The following is an 18854-nucleotide window of genomic DNA, read 5'->3' on the forward strand; positions in this document are numbered from 1 at the left end:
GGGCTGGAAATGAAGGGTCCAGAGTTTATTTGCATTTTTTGATATGCACACAGAATCTTTATTGGGCTTGGATTCAAAGTAAATGTCCTAGATATTGGGGCATGTTTTTATTTTATTGCTATATCCATTTTATTGGTACATTTGTCACTTTTGTCTCTTTTAAGGGAATATATGCCACCACAAATGGGTAATAAATCAAGGAGAATCTTTCCCTACAGTGCTCCCATTCCCTATCAGCAGAGAGAAATAACGCACAACTCAATTCTTTCACTGTTGTACGATCACTTCTCTGGGCCTCACTACCTTAATCAGCCCTCCATGTCCTCCCATGATGCTGTGACCCAACCGTGTCTGCCCTCTGACTGCTCTTCCGCAGCTCTGGATTCCAAACTATCCAAAGGGCAGGGTTTGTCCTCTGTATCTCGGGAGTCCTCCGCAAAGCCTGTGCTCAGTGACCAGATGTCCTTTATACTCCACACAGATTCGGTTCCTGGTACCTGGAAGGATGGAAGCCAAAGCCACAAAATGCTATCTAGAGCTTCTGCAGGCGCCTGCTGGGACCATCAGTCCTTGGACTTGTGTGTGCCTTTATTTCTTCTGTCATCAAATGGTTCTTGTGACCAATCAAAACATAGCATTGAAACATGGATATTAATAGATAAAATAAGTAGGAAAAGATAATAAAGAAAGTTTGGCATACCTTTTCTTAAGATGTGCCTTCTGGAAGGGGAACTTGTCTGTGCCTAAAGATGACTTAGAGCAGTGCTGTTGACAGCAAATTTTTTTTTTAAGATTTTATTTATCCATTCATTCATGAAAGAGAGAGAGGCAGAGACACAGGCAGAGGGAGAAGCAGGCTCCATGCGGGGAGCCTGATATGGGACTCGATCCCCGGTCTCCAGGATCTCGCCCTGGGCTGCAGGTGGCGCTAAACCACAGAGCCACCCAGGGATCCCCGACAGCAATTTTTTTTTTAAGCTTTTATTTATTTGAGGGATGCCTGGGTGGCTCAGTGGTTGAGCATCTGGCTTGGGCTCAAGGTGTGATCCCAGGGTCCAGGATCAAGTCCCACATAAGCCTCCTTATAGGGAGCCTGCTTCTCCCTCTGCCTAGGTCTCTGCCTCTTTCTCTCTGTGTCTCTCATGAATAAATAAATAAAATCTTAAAAAAAAAAAGATTTTATTTCTTTGAGAAAGAAAGAGAGAGAGAGAATCTGAAGCAGACTCCCTGCTAAGCACAGGGCTCAGAGCGGACTTGATCTCACAACCAAGAAATTATGACCTGAGCCGAAACCAAGAGTTGGACATTTAAGAGACTGAGCCGCCCAGGAGCCCCGACGGCAATTTTATATGCCCCCCCAAAACATGTTTATTTGGGGGCCTCCCTCTGCCCTGCATGACAACCCCACTGCAGGACATTAGCTCCACGCTTCTCCTTAGGAGCCTGGGAAGTAAGGAGGGGAGCCCCGTTGTCCTCTGAAGAGTCCAAATGTCAGCAGCGTGAAGGAGAAGACAAGCCTGAGGTGTGCGAGGCTTGGATGTGGTCAAGTAAACCATGTAAGACGAGGCTGGGCGCAAGCAGGTGTGAGCCCCCGGGTCTGCAGCCAGTTGCCAACCGTACTTTTAACGTGGGGCCTCCGCGCACTTCCACTCTCAGCAGTGACTTCGCCTGTACTTCCAGATGAATAAAGAAGCTTCTCCAGGGAGTTTTATTTGGCACCGGCCGGTCAGAAGTTCTTCCCCCTATAGTTACTTGGCCTGGGCAGGAGAGCTTCCTCCCCTCATTAGAGGGAGGCCCCGCACCTCTGCTGCCACCTGCACCTCTGCTGCCACCTGCGGGGTTCTGAGCTCCCCGCCTACAGCTGCCCCTCTTCCTCCCGGTTCCTTTTACCACGTCCTGCAACACAGATGCATGTAGGTCTGGACCTGCTGCCTGTTCTAGCTGCTTCTTAAGCTCATCATCGGCTTCCCAGGCCCACCTCCATGCCAAGGCAGGTCCTCAGAGCCTCCCCTGCACCCCACCCGTGGCCTTGGACATGTCCCATGCTCCTGCTCTTTCTCCCACCTCTACTTTTTTTTTGTTCCCTCTTGCCTCTCTTTCTCCTTTGGCTACTTTGGTGGCTCCTCTCCCTCTGTCCATCCTCTAGCGGAGGTTTCCGCTAAACTTCTATTGTAGCTTTTCTCTGCCTGCTGGATCTCCACTGACTCCAGGAGCTCACTGACTGGGCCGTCGCTACTCGCCCAGAGTTCCCAAGTCCTTATCTCTAGCCCCGCGACTCCTGCCCTGCCTGCTCTCCACACTTCCAACTTTCTGCAAACATGTCCCTGTGAACATCCAGCCAAAAATCTTAGACTCAACAGCCCCAACCTGAATCCAGTGCTTCCACTCAACTCCAGGTTGCCTCCCTCCCTTATTCTCCTACTTTTATAACAACTGAACCATTTTTGCTGCCTCACAAGCTAAAACGTTGGGGTCTTTTTGACATTTTTTAAAAGGTTTATTTATTTATTTATTTATTTATTTATTTATTTATTTATTTATTTATTTATTTATTTCAGAGTGAGAGCGAATGAGAGCGAGAGCACTTGGGGGCTGGGGGTGGGAAGGGGAAGGGCAGAGGGAAAGAGAGAGAGAATCTCCAGCAGACTCCTTGCTGGGCACAGAGCTCAACCTGGCTGGGCTGAGATCATGACCTGAGCTGAAATCAAGAATCCAACGCTGAACCAACTGAGCCCCCCAGACCCCCCTCTTTTTGATATTTTTTTTAATCATGAAAAAATTTATATTCAGGTTTATAGCCAGCTAGACTCAGTTTAGATGATCCCAATTTTGTTGGCAACATCCAAAGCATCATAGTCAGGACCCAGTCAAACATATGCTTTCTTCTCTCCATCAGGCCTGATCAAGGTGTTGACCTTGGCCACATCAATGTCATAGAGCTTCTTCACAGCCTGTTTGATCAGGTACTTATTGGCCTGGACATCCACAATGGACACAAGTGTGTCGTTGTCTTCTATTTTCTTCATGGCTGACTCAGTAGTCAGGGGGACCTTGATGATGTCACAGTGATCAAGCTTATTTCTCTTGGGGGTGCCTTCGAGGATATTTGGGCTGCTTCAGAGACACAAGGTCTTGGGTCTTCGGAATGTAGGTGACATGCGGATCTTTTTCTTGTGACTGTGCACCACTTTCAGCACCACTTTCTCAATTTGCTTTGGCTTCGGCTTTGGGAGGTCCAGGGGCTTCCTTCTTCACCTTCAGTGCCATCTTCATGAAAGGGATTTCTTTTTGATATTTTAAAACAACTTTATTATGTGTCATACAATTCATCGATTTAAAGTCACAGAGTTGTACAATTATCACCACAATCAATTTTTGAATATTTTACTCTCTCCAAAAGAAAAAAGCAATCCCAAAGTGATCATTCCTGATTCTCCACTGACCCACCCTCCTTCCCCCCCACCAACCCACCCCCCTCCCCTCCCCACCCCCTTCCCCTGCAACCACTAATCTACTTTCTACCTAAGAGTTTGTCTATCCTATTCACTTGATACAAATGTAAACATGCTATATGTGGTATTGTGTGGCTGGTTTCTTTCACTTAGCAGAATATTTTCAAAGTTCATCCATGCTGTGGGGCGCCTGGGTAGCTCAGTCGGTTAAGCATAGGACTCTTGGTTTCCACTCAGGTCATGATCTCAGGGTGCTGAGATTGAGTGTGGAGTGGAACTCTGGGCTCAGCACAGGTCTGTTTGGTATTCTTTCCCCCTCTCTCTTCCTCCCCCTCTGTTCCTCCCCCATTCGAGCTCTCTTTCACTCTCTCTCTCAAATAAATACATAAATAAATAAATAAAATCTCAAAGTTCATCCATGTTGTAACATGTACCACCATTTCATTCATTTTTACAGCTGAATAATATTCCATTGTATAAAAGCAACACATTTTATTTATCCATTCAGCAGTTGATGAAACTTTGGATTGTTTCTACCTTGTGGCTCTTAGGAGTAGCACTGCTGTGACATTCATGTACAAGTTTTGGTGTGGACACATGTTTTCAATTATCTTTGATATACATTTAGGAATAGAATTATAACTCATGTTTAATGTTTTGAGAACTGCCAACTGGTCTTTCAAAGTGGCCGCACCAGTTTACATTCCTACCAGCAGTGTATGAGCCTTCTGGCTCCACCACATCCAAAGCTATCTTGCTCACCAGAGCCATCCTAGGAGATGTAAACTGGTGTCACGTTTGGTTTTTATTTGTACCTCAGCAATGGTTGATGATGTTGAGCCCATTATCATGCACTTATCTGCTTTCTGTATGTGGAAAAATGTCCATTCAGAATCTGCGCCTGTGTTAAAGTTGGGTTAGTTGGTTGTCTTTTTATTGTTGAGTTACAAGAGTTCTTAATGCATTACAGATACACATCTCTTATGAAATACCTAATTTGCAAATACTTTCTCCCATTCTCTGGGTTGTCTCCATTTTCCTGATGGTGATTTTGGAAGCCCAAAGGTCTAAATTTTTATGAAGTCCAACTTATCTATTTTTTTTCTTGCCACTGTACTTTTCGTGTATCTAAGAAACCACTGCCTGACCCAATGTTGTGAAGACTCACTCCTATGTTTTCTTCCACACATTTTATAGTCTAACTCTTCATTTAAGTCTATGGTCCATTTAGAGTTAATTTGTTATGTACGCTGTAAGGAAAAAGCCCAACATCAATCTTTTACGTGTGGCTATCCAGTTGTCCCAGCAACATTGTCAAAAGAGAGATCTTCTTTATTTTTCCTTTTATCTCTTATTTCAAATTGTCATCAAGTTTTCCTCTTTTTCTCTTTAAGATGGCCATTTGACTACCACACCAGTTTCCAGTCCAGGCCATCACTATCTCACACCTACATAACTGCATCTGTGTCTATCCTTCCAAGCTCTCAGCAAGCCAACCCTTCTCAGAAGGACACTGAAAAACTGGAATTGCTTCCACCAGCTTAGGGGTCTACACTTAATTCATGTTACGATAAAGCATCAGAGCCACGATCTCCCCGATTTCTCTGATCTAGCCCCACCCTGTCTGTACCAGTATCTAAGACTTCATTTTCTGGGGTTAGCTCCTCACTGAAGAGGGAATTCTCTTTCCTTCCTGTCCTTTCCCTCCTCCAACTGTCTTCCTTCCTATGCACCCCATTAAAAAATCCCATAGGTCCTTAAAAGACTCCTCCAAACCCCAACTCCTTAGTATGCCTCCCTTAACTACTCCAGCCCTCATCAGTGCTCTCTTTAAAAAAAAAACAAAAAACAAAAAACAAAAAAAGATTTTTATTTATTTATTCATGAGACACACAAAGAGAAAGAGAGGCAGAGACACAGGCAGAGGGAGAAGCAGGCTCCCTGCAGGGAGCCCTATGTGGGACTTGATCTGGGTCTCCAGGATCATGCCCTGGGCTGAAGGTGGGCGCTAAACCGCTGAGCCACCCACCAGTGCTCTCTTCTGAGTCCCTACTGTATTTGTGTGCTCTGTGACACCAAACACTATATAAATGACACTGGTACACACAATTCCATCCTACCACCCAACACCAGTGAGCATTTATTGCAGTTAACCGAAGTTCACAGCCCTGTGCAGGCATGATACATCACCTACACTCTGTCTCCTGCCATCAACTGAGGGAGTCCAATTGGATGAGGTCAAGGACCCCCTTCTAGAATTCCACTCCTTCATCCATTATATACTGATCCAGTTTTGAAGTTTAAGCTTAAAGTTAACTCAAGGTTTCCAGGTGAGGAAATTTTCTCAAACCACGCCAGCGTTTTCCAAAGACTCCCAGCATGGTGATTTCTTGCGACTGAACGCGCACTCCACTGTGTCAGTGATCAGCCCCTGCCTGTCTCAGACGCAAGCTTTGGAGAGGCTGTGATTTGGTCTGCAGCTTATACTGCGAGACTCCTCCAAATCCTCAAAGTTAACTTCGAGAGAGTATCAGATTGCAACCCCTTCCCCCACCACCATTAAAAAAAAAAAAAAAAAAAAAAAAAAAACTTTCAAATTGAAGAGGCAAAGTTTGATCCCTTCCATGTTGAGAGCTGAAAACAATAGCAGCTTTCTGCTCTAGCACGACTTCAAAAGGCTGCCGAGTGACTGCTCTAAGAATACTTGGTTGTAGATGACTGAAGAAATGCACAAGGCATCCTCCTGCGACTTAGTGCCCCATTAGCACGAGGGAAACGCTGACCCTCCCCTCCCACCACCTTTAATAAAGCAACGATTGGTACTGGTATTAACTTGGTAGATACGGGCAATTGGAAGATTGAGCCTTTAGCGAGGAACTGGGTGTGTGGGGGCGGGGGGGAGAAGGAAGTAGAAGGCGGTTAAGCACCACCCTGCTGCAAAAGCCAATGATTAAGAATTTGTTGAAGTGTCCTCAATAATGCATCGATCTTAAAAAAAAAAAAAAAAGAAAAGAAAAAGAAAAATCAACTGGAGATGGGTGACCCACTGGGTTGAGCCCAGAAGCTGAGTCCCCGATTGTTGCAAAAAAAAAAAAAAAAAAAAAAAAACCCACAAAGCCCGATCCGAGGCACCAGGCTCGGGCGCGCAGCAGCCAGCCAGAGGTCCGCCAGCACTTCCTTGCCGGAACGCAGCCGGAGCGCGCCGAGCGCGGAGCGGGTCCGCAGGCCGTGCGAGAGCCTGTGCGGGCGCAGCCGCCCGCCTCTCCTCGGGGGCACCCGGTGGGCGCTCGCAGCCCGCCCGCCCGGGAAGAAGCTGCGCAGCCGACCTGGCGGGGAGCCCGCGTCAACCTCCCTGCCCCCCGCCGCGGAAAAGTTTGCTCCCCATTCGCCGCTCCCCGCCCCCGCCCCTCCGCCCTGCGGCCGGGGGACCACGGAGGAGTTAGTGGGTCCTCCGCGCACAAACACACCCACCAACAAAAGAAAGCCCATTAAATCTTCCCTCCTGTGAACTCGCGCCGCAGCGGAGGCCTCTTTGAACTGACCCCCGCCCCGCAGCCCCCGCGCCGTCTGGGGCGCGCGGCCCCCCCGGGCTCACTCCTCCCCGCCCGGCTGCGCACTTTTGCAGCGCGCCCGGCCTTTGATGTTTCCCTACACGATGGCGCAGCAGCCACACTCTCTTCCCGGGCGCGGGGCTTTGTGTAACGGAACTGACATTTGGCCTTGATACCTGTATCTCTTGGTGATTGCAACAAATTTCTAAAATAAATATTGTACTTTGATCTCCTGGCATTGCATTTTTAATGGACGCTCCGAACATTACTTCATTAAGAGTTAAGTTTTTCAGGAGCTCGGCTGCAAAGGGAGGGAAGCTCAACAGCAGCTAGTGAAAGTCTCTCTCCAAACTTCAGCGCGTGCACGGGAGGCTGCCGTCCCCGCGGGTTTTCCCCAAAGGAGGGGAGGCCGACAGCAAGGACTCGGAGCAGTCCAGGGAGGGCCTCCTGTGCGCCCCAATGCCCTAGAGACTTTGCTTATCTTCTCTTTTTTTTATCTTCTCTTCTCTCTTTTTAAGGCTACAAACACCCCACAAGATGAGCACCACCATCACCCCCATTTTACCAATTGGGAAACTGAGGCACAAAGAGGTTGCGTGACTTGCTTGCCAAGGTCACCAACTAAAAAGAGGCAACTAGAAAATCTGGGTTCGGATTTTTTTTTTTTTTTAGTCCGACCCCTTAACCACCAAGCAACACTACTCTCTGCCGTCTCCTGGCCACTGGTGGTGGGTTAACGGGCTAACGGGGGCATCTTGGAAGAAAAAGTTCTCTCCTATGACAACTACGCAGATGTGAATTGGCTTTTCTCGCGTTTGCGTTACGATAGCGAACAGGGTCAGCAAATGAGATGCTTTCCAGCCTGCTTGGCCCAGCCCGGCCCGGAAAGAACGCCCGTGAGCCCCAGACCCGGGCCGGACGGTTCGGGGTGTGCGTGCTCCGTGTGCGCCCCCGGAGTCCCGGCTTCAGACTTGAGTCCGGGGAAGGGCGCCCCCGGGTCTCCGGCTTCACAGGCCCGCGACCTGTGGATGGAGCGTGGGAGGGGGGGGATCGCCAGGCCTCGGAGCAAAACACCAAGTCCCCTGCCCTTCCCCGATTCCAGAACAGCCGGTCCTCGTCTTCAGGAGCCTCGGCCCAGCGAGCTGTGTGGTCCCTGCTCGTCGCTTCTGGGATGGCACCTTGGGGGTGGGCCGAGCCCGTGAGCCGCTCCTAGCATTTGGACCTCAGGTGGCCCACGCTTCTAACGCAAGACGCTGCTATTTCTCTGGCAGATCCCAGGCAAGTGGAAATGTGGGCTTGGTGGCGGGGACCCCGACCCCTGACGGCAGTGCAGAGGCCACCAAGGTCCAGCGCAGCCTGCGAATCCGAAGCCCGTTGGAGCGGGGTTAAGCGCTGTTGGGCCGCAGGCTCGGTGGTCCCCAGGCAGTCGCCGCCGGGGCGCGGCCTCCAGCTTGGGGAGCCCCGCACGGCCCGCGGCCCCGGAGAGAGGAGGCGCTGACTGCGGGGAGGCCGGGCGTGGCGCGGGGTCCGCCAGGGTCGGGCCTGTCCAGGCGGCCCACTCGCTCACGTGGCCGCGGGGGGAGGCCTCGGCCGCCCTGCCGGCCCCATCCCTTCCAGCGCCGTGAGGACCCCGCGGCGCCCCCCTGCCTCTTCCTCCGGCCCGCGCCCCCCCGGGGGTGGGGAGGTCCCCGCGTCCGCACCGACCCCGCAGGACCGCGGCCGGGCGTGCGCCCAGCGAGGGCTGGGGTGACAGTTTCCTCGACGCGGGGCGCACGCCACGCGCCTCTACTTTCTTTTCTTTCCAAAGGTGCCAGGAAGCCCACTTTGTGTTGGCTTTTCTTTCCGGCTGAAGGGCCTCCCTCGTACAGTGTGTGCTGTGCTCAGTGACAAAAGGCTTCCTCGACCGCGCCTTACTCTTTCCAAGTGGCTCCCGGCAGGTCTGTGCGGCTCGCAGAGAGCGCGCACTCGCTGGAGGGGCCCGGATTGCCCGCCCCGGCCGGGCTCCGGGGGCCTAAGCGCAGTCAGCCGCCTGACCGACCCTCCGCGGCGTCCCGGGCTGCCAGCCTGAAGACGCAAGAGCGACGTAACATGTTTCCCCCCCTCTGCTGTGTATGATGGTTGGCCCTGGGTGTCCCGCCAAGCTTAGCTGTGCTGGTAAGCGCGGCACGGGTGCTTTTCCCAGGCTCACTATTTGCAAAAGTTGCGGCCGGAGAAAACTTCCAGGTCGCCAGCAGGAATGTCACCAGAGGGCCACAGTGGCTTGTCGGGCAGGCGGCCCGGGAGCGTGCGCGCCACCCACCGCCGCCATGGGCGGCCGCCCGGCCCCGCCCCGGGTCAGGGCCCCGCGGGCGGCTGCGGCGCGACAGGCGGGGCGGTGGGGGGGGGGGGCACGCGGCCGGGCGGGCGGGCGGGCGAGGTGCGTCCCCCGCCCCGCCCCGCCCGGGGATTCCCTCGGGTCCGCGGTGTGCGCGGGCCGCTGCGTGTGCTGCGCGGGTGTGGGGTGTGTAAGTACGCGGCGAATCACCCTCATCTCGGTCTCAGGGTCCCGCGCCTGGAAGCCAAAGGCAGATTTCTCTGGAGATAACAAAGACACTTTGTCACTTTGGGCGCTGCCTCGGTGCAAATCTTTAATTGCAAAGGAGTTGCGGGGGGTGGGGGTGGGGGTGGGGGTGGGGGGATCGAGTGTCTCCAGCAACCCCAGCGCGGGTCTCCAGGCGGCAAGGCCCCCTTTGATCAGGAAAATCCAATTATTTGTGTATATACATTTCCCACATAGTGATTACTTCATTAATTGTCCCGCCTTTATCTCCTCCCTTCCCATCCCCCCTAATAATCAGTTCTTTTATCCCGACCAACAAACACACCATAGGAGCTTTGTGGATTCAAAGGATTTGCTTTCGCTTCTGAAAGAGCCGCTATTCTTTGATGATTGGGTAGCGGCAAACTTCAAAGCCATAAATCTTCCCTCTGACTGGCTGGCGGCCCAGCAAAGTCCTTATCAAATTCTTGGAGGTGATCCTGAAGCGCTCAGACCGCGCGCGGGCCGAGCGAGCGGGGTGCGGCGAGGGGCGCCGGCGGGGAGGGCCCCGGAGCGCGGGGAGGGCGCGGGGGGCGCCGCGCGGCCGTGCGCCCTCGCCTTCGGGCCTCCATGCCTCGGCGGCGCCCTGCTCGGCAGCCAGCGGCCCGCGGGCAGTAGCGATGGCTGCCGTGGCCGTCCTCCGGAATGACCCTCTGCAGGCCTTCCTCCAGGTCAGGTCTGGGCTCGGAGGGGGCGAGGGAAAGCCGGGGGGAGGGGGCGCGTCCGGATCGGGGCACCCCGAATTCTGGGCACCCGAGTCTCAAAGGGACCCCGGCTCGGTGGATGCCGCTAGCGCCAGCCCGGGGGGTGCCCACGTCAACTTCGCACCTAGCCTGGGTGTCTGGAGGGAGCGTGGCCTTTGGGGGAGGGACGCGCGGATGGGGCGGGGGCGGGGCGGGGGCGGGGGTTCGGCCTTGCGCGCCGGGCTGAGAGCCGGGCCCGGGCTCACCCCGGCGGGCCCTCCCGCTGACTTGCAGCCTGGGGCGGGCGGAGGAGGAGCTCGAGAGTCGCGCGGAAAGAGCTTAAAAGATGGGAGGGCGGGCGGCCGGGCGGCGGGGCTGCGGGGGCTTCCGCCCCCCTTCGGGCCGCCGAGCCGGGCGCGGCGCGGCCGACCCCTCTCCCCGCCCACCCTGCGCCGGCTCTCCCGGAGGCCGGATGGCGTCCGTGTCCGTCCGCACCGAGTAGTTTCACGGGAAGCGCCCGGGCGCCCCGCGTTCAGGTAGCGCAGGCGCCAAAGTTAACCGTCCGGGCGGGTGCGGCGCGGGTGCGCTGGCGGGGAGGGCCCCGGGCCGGGGCGGGCGGCGCTGCAGCAGCCGGCGTGGGGGCGTGGGGGCGTCGGGCCGGCCCGGAGACCGCGCTCGGAGCGCTAACCCTTTGTCCCTTCTCCGCCCTCCCCGCCGCCGCCCATGCAGGACCGCACCCCCAGCGCCTCCCCGGACCTGGGCAAGCACTCGCCCCTGGCGCTGCTGGCCGCCACCTGTAGCCGCATCGGCCAGCCCGGAGCCGCGGCGCCCCCGGACTTCCTGCAGGTGCCCTACGACCCCGCGCTGGGCTCGCCCTCCAGGCTCTTCCACCCTTGGACCGCAGACATGCCGGCGCACTCCCCGGGCGCGCTGCCGCCCCCGCACCCCAGCCTGGGCCTCACGCCGCAGAAAACGCACCTGCAGCCGTCCTTCGGGGCGGCGCACGAGCTGCCGCTCACACCCCCTGCAGACCCCTCGTACCCCTACGAGTTCTCGCCCGTCAAGATGCTGCCCTCGAGCATGGCGGCGCTGCCCGCCAGCTGCGCGCCCGCCTACGTGCCCTACCCCGCGCAGGCCGCGCTGCCTCCGGGCTACTCCAACCTGCTGCCCCCGCCGCCCCCGCCCCCGCCGCCCACGTGTCGCCAGCTGTCCCCCAACCCGGCCCCCGACGACCTCCCCTGGTGGAGTATCCCGCAGGCGGGCACCGGCCCGGGGACCTCCGGGGTGCCGGGGAGCAGCCTCCCGGGCGCCTGCGCCGGGGCCCCCCACGCACCCCGCTTCCCCGCCTCCGCGGCCGCCGCCGCCGCCGCCGCCGCCGCCGCCGCCGCCCTGCAGCGGGGCCTGGTGCTGGGCCCGTCGGACTTCGCGCAGTACCAGAGCCAGATCGCGGCGCTGCTGCAGACCAAGGCCCCCCTGGCGGCCACGGCCAGGAGGTGCCGCCGCTGCCGCTGCCCCAACTGCCAGGCGGCTGGCGGCGCCCCCGAGGCGGAGCCCGGCAAGAAGAAGCAGCACGTGTGCCACGTGCCGGGCTGCGGCAAGGTGTACGGCAAGACGTCGCACCTGAAGGCACACCTGCGCTGGCACACGGGCGAGCGGCCCTTCGTGTGCAACTGGCTCTTCTGCGGCAAGAGCTTCACGCGCTCGGACGAGTTGCAGCGGCACCTGCGGACTCACACGGGCGAGAAGCGCTTCGCCTGCCCCGAGTGCGGCAAGCGCTTCATGCGCAGCGACCACCTCGCCAAGCACGTCAAGACGCACCAGAATAAGAAGCTCAAAGTTGCCGAGGCCGGGGTCAAACGGGAAGACCCGCGGGACCTGTGAGCCCCCCCACCCCGGGGGGCGACTCGAGGCCCCTCCCGCCTCGGACTCCCGCCCCGGCACCTCCTCGGGGAGGCTCCGGGGCGCTGTGGGCACCTGGCCCCGGGCAGACCCAGCGGGCGCCTGCGCCTTCCCCGCGCGCCGACGGGGACCCTGTGCCCGGGAGGAGCCGGGGAGGTAGGGTTGGGAGCTCCGCGTCCCCCAAGGGCGGTTGCGAGCTCGGACCCATTGCACCGCCTGGGAGATCTACAGTTTTGGGGGACCACACTGGGCTGACCTTGTATATATAGGAAACACTGCTGAGTTAAAGCGGAAGGACCTTGGGAGATTTGAAATAGTGCTCGGGTTTTTTTGGTTTTTGTTTTCTTGTTTTTGCTAGGACCAGGCCGGGCTTTGTACAGGTTATTTAATAGCTTTGTTAAAAGAATAATTATAATAATTATGACATTAATAAAAATGTTACTTTTGTTCTCAGCTCCATGCAGAGCTACACAGCATGAAATGTCTCTGTAAAGCAATCAGCAGTTGCGTGAAAATAAATACTTTAACTCCAGGGTCAGCTCGAGACAGTCTCATTTGATCTTTTCTTCTTCTTCGGGGAGGCTTATAAACCGGTCAGGTTTCACCTCGAAGACAGCTCCTGTAGGCTGCCCCTACGGAGGTCTCTTTGGTTTGGAAGGGTCTGGGCAAGTGTGTCGGGTTCACGGATGGAGGAAGTAAGTAAGTGGGGCAGGGTCAGATTTGTGGGAAAGAGGATAGATCATGCGGCCTTTGGACTTGACCGGCTTCTCTTAAAATTTTGATACCTGCTGCACAAACAATGCACGTTCTTTTATCTGGCGAGTTCCCTGCGGCTTTCCATTTGGTGGTACTGTGGGAAGAGAGGTCACACTAGAGCTTTGCTTCCTCCTGGCAACGGGTTATGCTGGTGTCTGGAGAGGTACTGGAGACCCAAGGATCTGTTCACATTTGCGATTTTGGACAGTTACAGGGAAACTGGGGGCCCTCCTTCAAGTTTGGTCTTTGCTGGGGGGGAAGAAGCTGTTACCTCAGCCCTGTTGTCTTGCTTGTTTTCTTCTAAATCATTATGCTGTGAAAATCTTAACAGTCTTGCTTCACAATAGCCACTTAGGGACTTTTGGCTGGGTCTGGAAGTTTAGTTCCATTTCGTATCTTGGGGTTTTATTCTTTTGAATCATTGAAGTAGACCAAGATTTGCTCAGGGAGGAGCCAGGAATACTACCATCTAGGTTTCTTGCCTGCCTCTTAAAAAAGTTTACAGTTGTTTTTTCAAGTGTCTCAATTCCACTGGCTCCTTGATGTTGGTTAATATATTTTTTTAAAACCTGAAACTGAAATCTTAAACTTCTGATTTAGAATTATCAAAGAAAGAAAATTATCAAAGAATATTTGTTAATATGTTAAACTTGCATCATTAATGCCAGATTTCAGTGGAACTGAATAGTCTTTTCATGGCAGTGGAAGTGTATATAAATTGATAGGATTTCACAGTTTACAATTTGTTGTTACCTTTCCTTTTGTTTGAAGTCAAACTGAATGGTAAGGTCTTAAAAGCTAGGGGAAGGTTGTGCTGGAGACTTACAGAATTAAGTAAAACACAAACATCAATATAACAGAGATGAAATTACCTTTGTATTTCTAACAAATAGCATTTTACTCTAATATGAGACAAGGTAGTAGAAGAATATTAGGATTATTGGGGAGATAAGCCTTAGAACCAGCTGCTCTCATTAGAGATTTTGGAACTATCTAGTGACAGATTGGCATATGAGTCTTCAGAGGTCTTTACCTGGGAAGGGCAGTTTGGTTAGCTAAATTTTCAAGGGTGTGATGGTTTTGCAAGCAATAGTAATAAGAAGGTTGCTACACAGTTACACTAAATACATCTAAGTGTGTAATCTTAATCTAAATCAAGATTCTTAAGAATAATTTCTATGAAGGGTTGCAGAAACTCATCTGAACCCTGTCCTGGAATGGGCTTCAGGGCTAGGAAAGGTTTTTTTGGCAGATGAGTAAAGAAAGAGAAATCCTGGTGGAGGATTTTCCACCAGAAAAATTTTCTCATTTTCAACTCAGAAAAGTTGAAGTGATTCTCTCATTGAAAGAGAACGCCCTTGGCGGGAAAAGTGGCAACTTTGAAATAAGTTTGCGAGCTGTTATTAACAGCCATAATCATCTAGTGTCTAAACAGATAAAATGTTGAAAATAAAATTTCCCTGTAAGTTTATCTTTATGATTATTAAGAGAAGAACTAGATAAAATATATGGCATTTATGTAAAAATACAATATATATAATTTTTAAAAGCAGAGCAGTCATTTGATGACAAAATGCCTTTCTTATGTTTTCACTTATAATTAAGGATTAATAACCTGCAAACTTAGAAAGTATGGTAAAAGTACAGTTTCTAGGCTAACTTGGTACAGTTGAAAGACTGTTCCTTACTGTGCCACTGCAAATTTGTGTTCCAATTACTTTAGAAAAATTATCCAAGTGGAAGCCAGAAAGCCACAATGATATGATATGATATGATATGATATGATATGATATGATATGATATATTATTATCCAAATGTAGGAAACCATTTCATGTTTATACTGAAAAATAAGCTAATAAATCAGAAATAGAAGTTTGACAGTGCAGAAATGTATTTGATTTTATAAGCTGTTAAAATTTGAACTGCTACCACATGCTGTTTCATAAAACTGCAACCAGTACCACTTAGAACTTTAAAAACTATTTACAATAAATCAATATGCCAGAAATAATATGCATAAGTGATATATAATTAAGTACAGTTAGCAGAAAGTTTTTAAAAATTCAAGTTAAAAGAAGTTCAGAAACATGACAATTAAATGTAAACTAAAATTTATTTTTTATTTAGAGTTTTGCTAACATCAAAAAAGAAAGTTTAATCTACCAACTATATTCAAGGCTTTACTTAAAGATCCTCACACACAATTCATTAAGTTTTAAAAATGAATTGAAAATATGTTAATGATGGTCTTATGTACATTTTTAAAGCAACTGTTTTAGTAGTGTGCAAATATAACAAAGTATATTTTAGAAAATTCTAAAATTAGTGTGATATGATTGCTTTAAATTTAACAATTGATAAATGAACCATTTTGATCAAGAACTTAGAACATGGAGAAATCGAGTTAATCAATGATTTAGGTGATTTGGAATTATGTGTTTCCGAACTTATTAACAATACTCCATAGCTTTCTCAAGGGAAAATTGTGCAAATTTACCTTTGACTGACCACTAATTTGTAATAGTTCTGGTAATGAATGGAAGTAAATTATGTTAAAGAATATATAACTGTATCATTTATTGTGTTAGCATAGTTTCAGTTAGAATCTTATAACCATATTGTGTATATTGTTTTAAATTATTTTGCTGTTAGTCAATGGAACAAGGCATGCCATTTTAAAAACTAATCTTGATGAACAGGCTTCTTGCAGGAACCTATTTGAAACAGTGATATTTGTAGACAAGGCAGTTTTTCACCCTGACCTGCATTGTTTCTGTTCTAATACTGTGAGTTTTTAAGAAATCCGTTTAAAGCTGCACATTTAGTGTTTTCCTTTTATTTTGGTTCTGCTGTGAGAGTTTCACAGAATGTTATTATAGCGGTAGCAGTGACTTCAAATTCATGTAAACACCTACAAAGGTGTTTAGGTCTCTAAAATTGCAAACTGCTTTTACTTGCCTTAGCTCTTCACATTAAATATTGATAAGTTGAAGTAAATTGATGATATCTCACTGGGAAATGATCTGTGTGGTGGAATCAACAAATCCAACCCTCTAGCTCTGTTTTTCTAGTAAATGGAATGAAGGTTTGCTAATATCCCAAATTGAGGGCTACTCCAAAACAAGTAATATTAACGTTCTATCAGATATCATTACCTACCTCTGGTTTACATGAGAGAGGGAGACTTTAAAAGGGTATGAAACCAAGGGCAGCTTTGAAATATGGGTATGTGCCAGCATAGTTGATGAACCAGGAAAAAATCTAGATAGAAAGATGTATGTTGGCAGTGAAATCTATATTTAGATTAATGCACCAAAAGGACACATTTCATTATTGGGCCACTATACTGGTAACCTGATTGATGTGGTATCTGATATACATAAACAGTACATTTTTCTCTGGTGATGTTTGGACTCAACACATTTTTCCATAAAGATCTTTGTGTCAATTGCTCCTCCCTTGATTGTTTTTAAAGAATCTGCAGTGTTTCAAATTAGTTTATGGATATTGTAAAACAGCTTACATAATGTTCCTTACTATTAACAAATAAGTCATACTGTTCAACAAAGATGTAATCAAACAGCTTATGGGCCATCACAACTTTTTTCGATAGTTTCAGTTTTACTAGTACAATTTACTACCAATTGTAGATTTGCATGCGATGATTGATATACTATATATTTTCATGCTGACATTTTGATGACTTCCCTTTCTAGACTCTATATACTTTTCCTTCCATGTCTTTAGTGATTATGCTGAAGCATAATCCCCAGTGAGGTATTTGACACTCAATTCTTAATTTAGTCCATGTATGTGAAATGCAGTAGTTTCTGCACAACACATAATAAACTATATTAACCAAGAATCTTATTTTGGTTGTCTACCTAATACCAAAATTCAATTCAGGGGAAATAAACTAAGTTCCTAGTTTGATATATGGAAAATCTGTAAAAGTAAAAAAGTAAAATCTTTTTACTTTTCAAAAGTTGTTTCAGCATTATGAAGATTTGGGCTGCCTATAATGAAGTGGGAGGTTTTTTTTACCTCACATCTAATTGTTTTCATCACTTGTCAAAATTCTAACATCAAAGTATACTAAAATCACCCAAAGTCTGAGGCCGTAGCTAGGTGTACCTGTCTTTTTAATAAAAAGTTAAACCATTCAGCCATACGGGTGCTCTCTAATGATTTTGTGTTTAGCATATTCTAAAACACAGATGGAAAACATCTGGCCCTCAGCTTAATTTCATCCAATTCACAAGGCAAATATCAAAGCTGAATCCTCATTTATGCTTATGGTGGGGAAAATGTGTCCTAATTTGAAAAGTATTTGGTGGTAATTTCCTAAAATCTGCATAAGGTACCATGAAAGCTTATTTCTCTTATTTCTGTCTTTGCGAGTTTTATTCTTACGTTTCTGTATTTTGTTTTCTTTTTCCATTCTATAGGCCTCTTGACTTGTGGATGTCATGTGTGTCCTGTATAACCATGTGTCTCCATCTCATCAACTCATTTTGCATCATGTATCTCTCTTCCTTTGCTCAAAATATGTATGCCCATTCTTTGACTTTGCTCCCTATAATGCAGAACTTGACAGGATTCTAAACTGCAGTTCTTTTAAATCTGTTGTATTATTTTTAATAGGCATTTACGTTCCTCGGCCTAAAATTTCCATGTAAGTGAGTTAAATTTATAGTTCTATTTGTAGATTCATGTTTTATTTATGTAGTACATGTCTGATGTTTACTGTGGCTTTGTGAACATCAGTGGGAAAAATATTTTCATCACAATTGAAAGTAAAATTGTAAAATATGATAGTGGGTTATGGTTTGAAGTAATCCCAGGCTGGCTGGATAGATTTTAATTAGTAAAAAGCATACAAAAGAAAGAGATTACCTAAATCTGTAAACATAGCCCTTTATTTATTGAGCTAAAGTTTTAATGAAGGGGATGTGAACTAAGACCTGTAAGCATTTAGCTATTTATATTCCCTTATTGAGGTTATCATATTTGATGGAGACTTCTTTATCTTTCAAAGCCTTTATTCTTTTTTTGATCCTTGATGAAGTCCATATCATTTCTTGCTAGTACCACAGTAACTGCCAAGAAAGTCATTGTGGTAATGAGTTTTGTGCTGAGCCTGGGTTTGGAGTCGAAAGCTGCTAAGTTGTTTTTTCAGGCGAAAGTGCTCCCTTTGTCAGTCATGATTCAGGCTTGTGGATGGCAAACCAGTGTGCCCTGAGCAGCTAGCAGCTAGAAGTTGTAGGGCTGTAGGTGCCCCCTTGCTTCTGTAGCGGGGAGAGCTAAAAGTAGGGAAAAGGGAAACAGCCGTGGGGAATAACAGGCATTTGGAATACCCTGTTTTGATAGGCTTTCTTTCTTTTTAAGATTTTATTTATTTATTCATGAAAGACACAGAGAGAGAGGCAGAGACATAGGCAGAGGGAGAAGCAGGCTCAGGAGCCCGATGTGGGACTCCATCCGGGGACCCCAGGATCAAGACCTGAGCCAAAGACAAATGCTCAACCGCTGAGCCACCCAGGTGCCGCTGATAGGCTTTATTTCTAAAGGGGTTGAAATAATGCAATTGCATAGAAGCTGAAGGTCGCTTTGTTTTTTTAAACCAAAGGTAAGTACAAATAGGCTCTAGGGAAGATATGAGCCTTGGCTGAGGACGTGTGGATTTGGATGATCATTCTGTCTCTTCTAAGGCTGAAAAGCTCCAAATCTAAAATCTGTAAGTCAAAAAATTCAAATACATTTGATTATGGCTACTAAAAATGCAACAGTAGTATGGATATTTCTGGCATTCATTCTGGCATTCTGGCATCTGATTTCAGGAATCCAGTTTTTAAAAATACAGTTTATTCTTGAATAGCTAAAGGTATTTTTGAAAAAAGGTGATTTAGGGTAAATCAGTCAGCCTCTATGTGA

General features: G+C 49.1%; 1 protein-coding gene and 1 pseudogene across 1 annotated transcript; one reads left to right on the forward strand and one right to left on the reverse strand.

Moving 5' to 3' along the window:
- Positions 1–2813: 2813 nt before the first annotated feature.
- On the reverse strand, positions 2814–3267 carry LOC112668282 (60S ribosomal protein L23a-like; annotated as a pseudogene).
- A 6430-nt stretch (positions 3268–9697) lies between these two features.
- SP5 (Sp5 transcription factor) lies at positions 9698–12695 on the forward strand. The gene is made up of 2 exons (XM_025460128.3): positions 9698–10252; positions 10994–12695. The coding sequence occupies exons 1-2, from the start codon at positions 10202–10204 to the stop codon at positions 12143–12145; spliced, it is 1203 nt and encodes a 400-aa protein (XP_025315913.3). The 5' UTR covers positions 9698–10201; the 3' UTR covers positions 12146–12695.
- Positions 12696–18854: the final 6159 nt, after the last annotated feature.

Source organism: Canis lupus, chromosome 36 (genome assembly GCF_003254725.2).
Source record: "Canis lupus dingo isolate Sandy chromosome 36, ASM325472v2, whole genome shotgun sequence".
Lineage (NCBI taxonomy): Eukaryota > Metazoa > Chordata > Mammalia > Carnivora > Canidae > Canis > Canis lupus.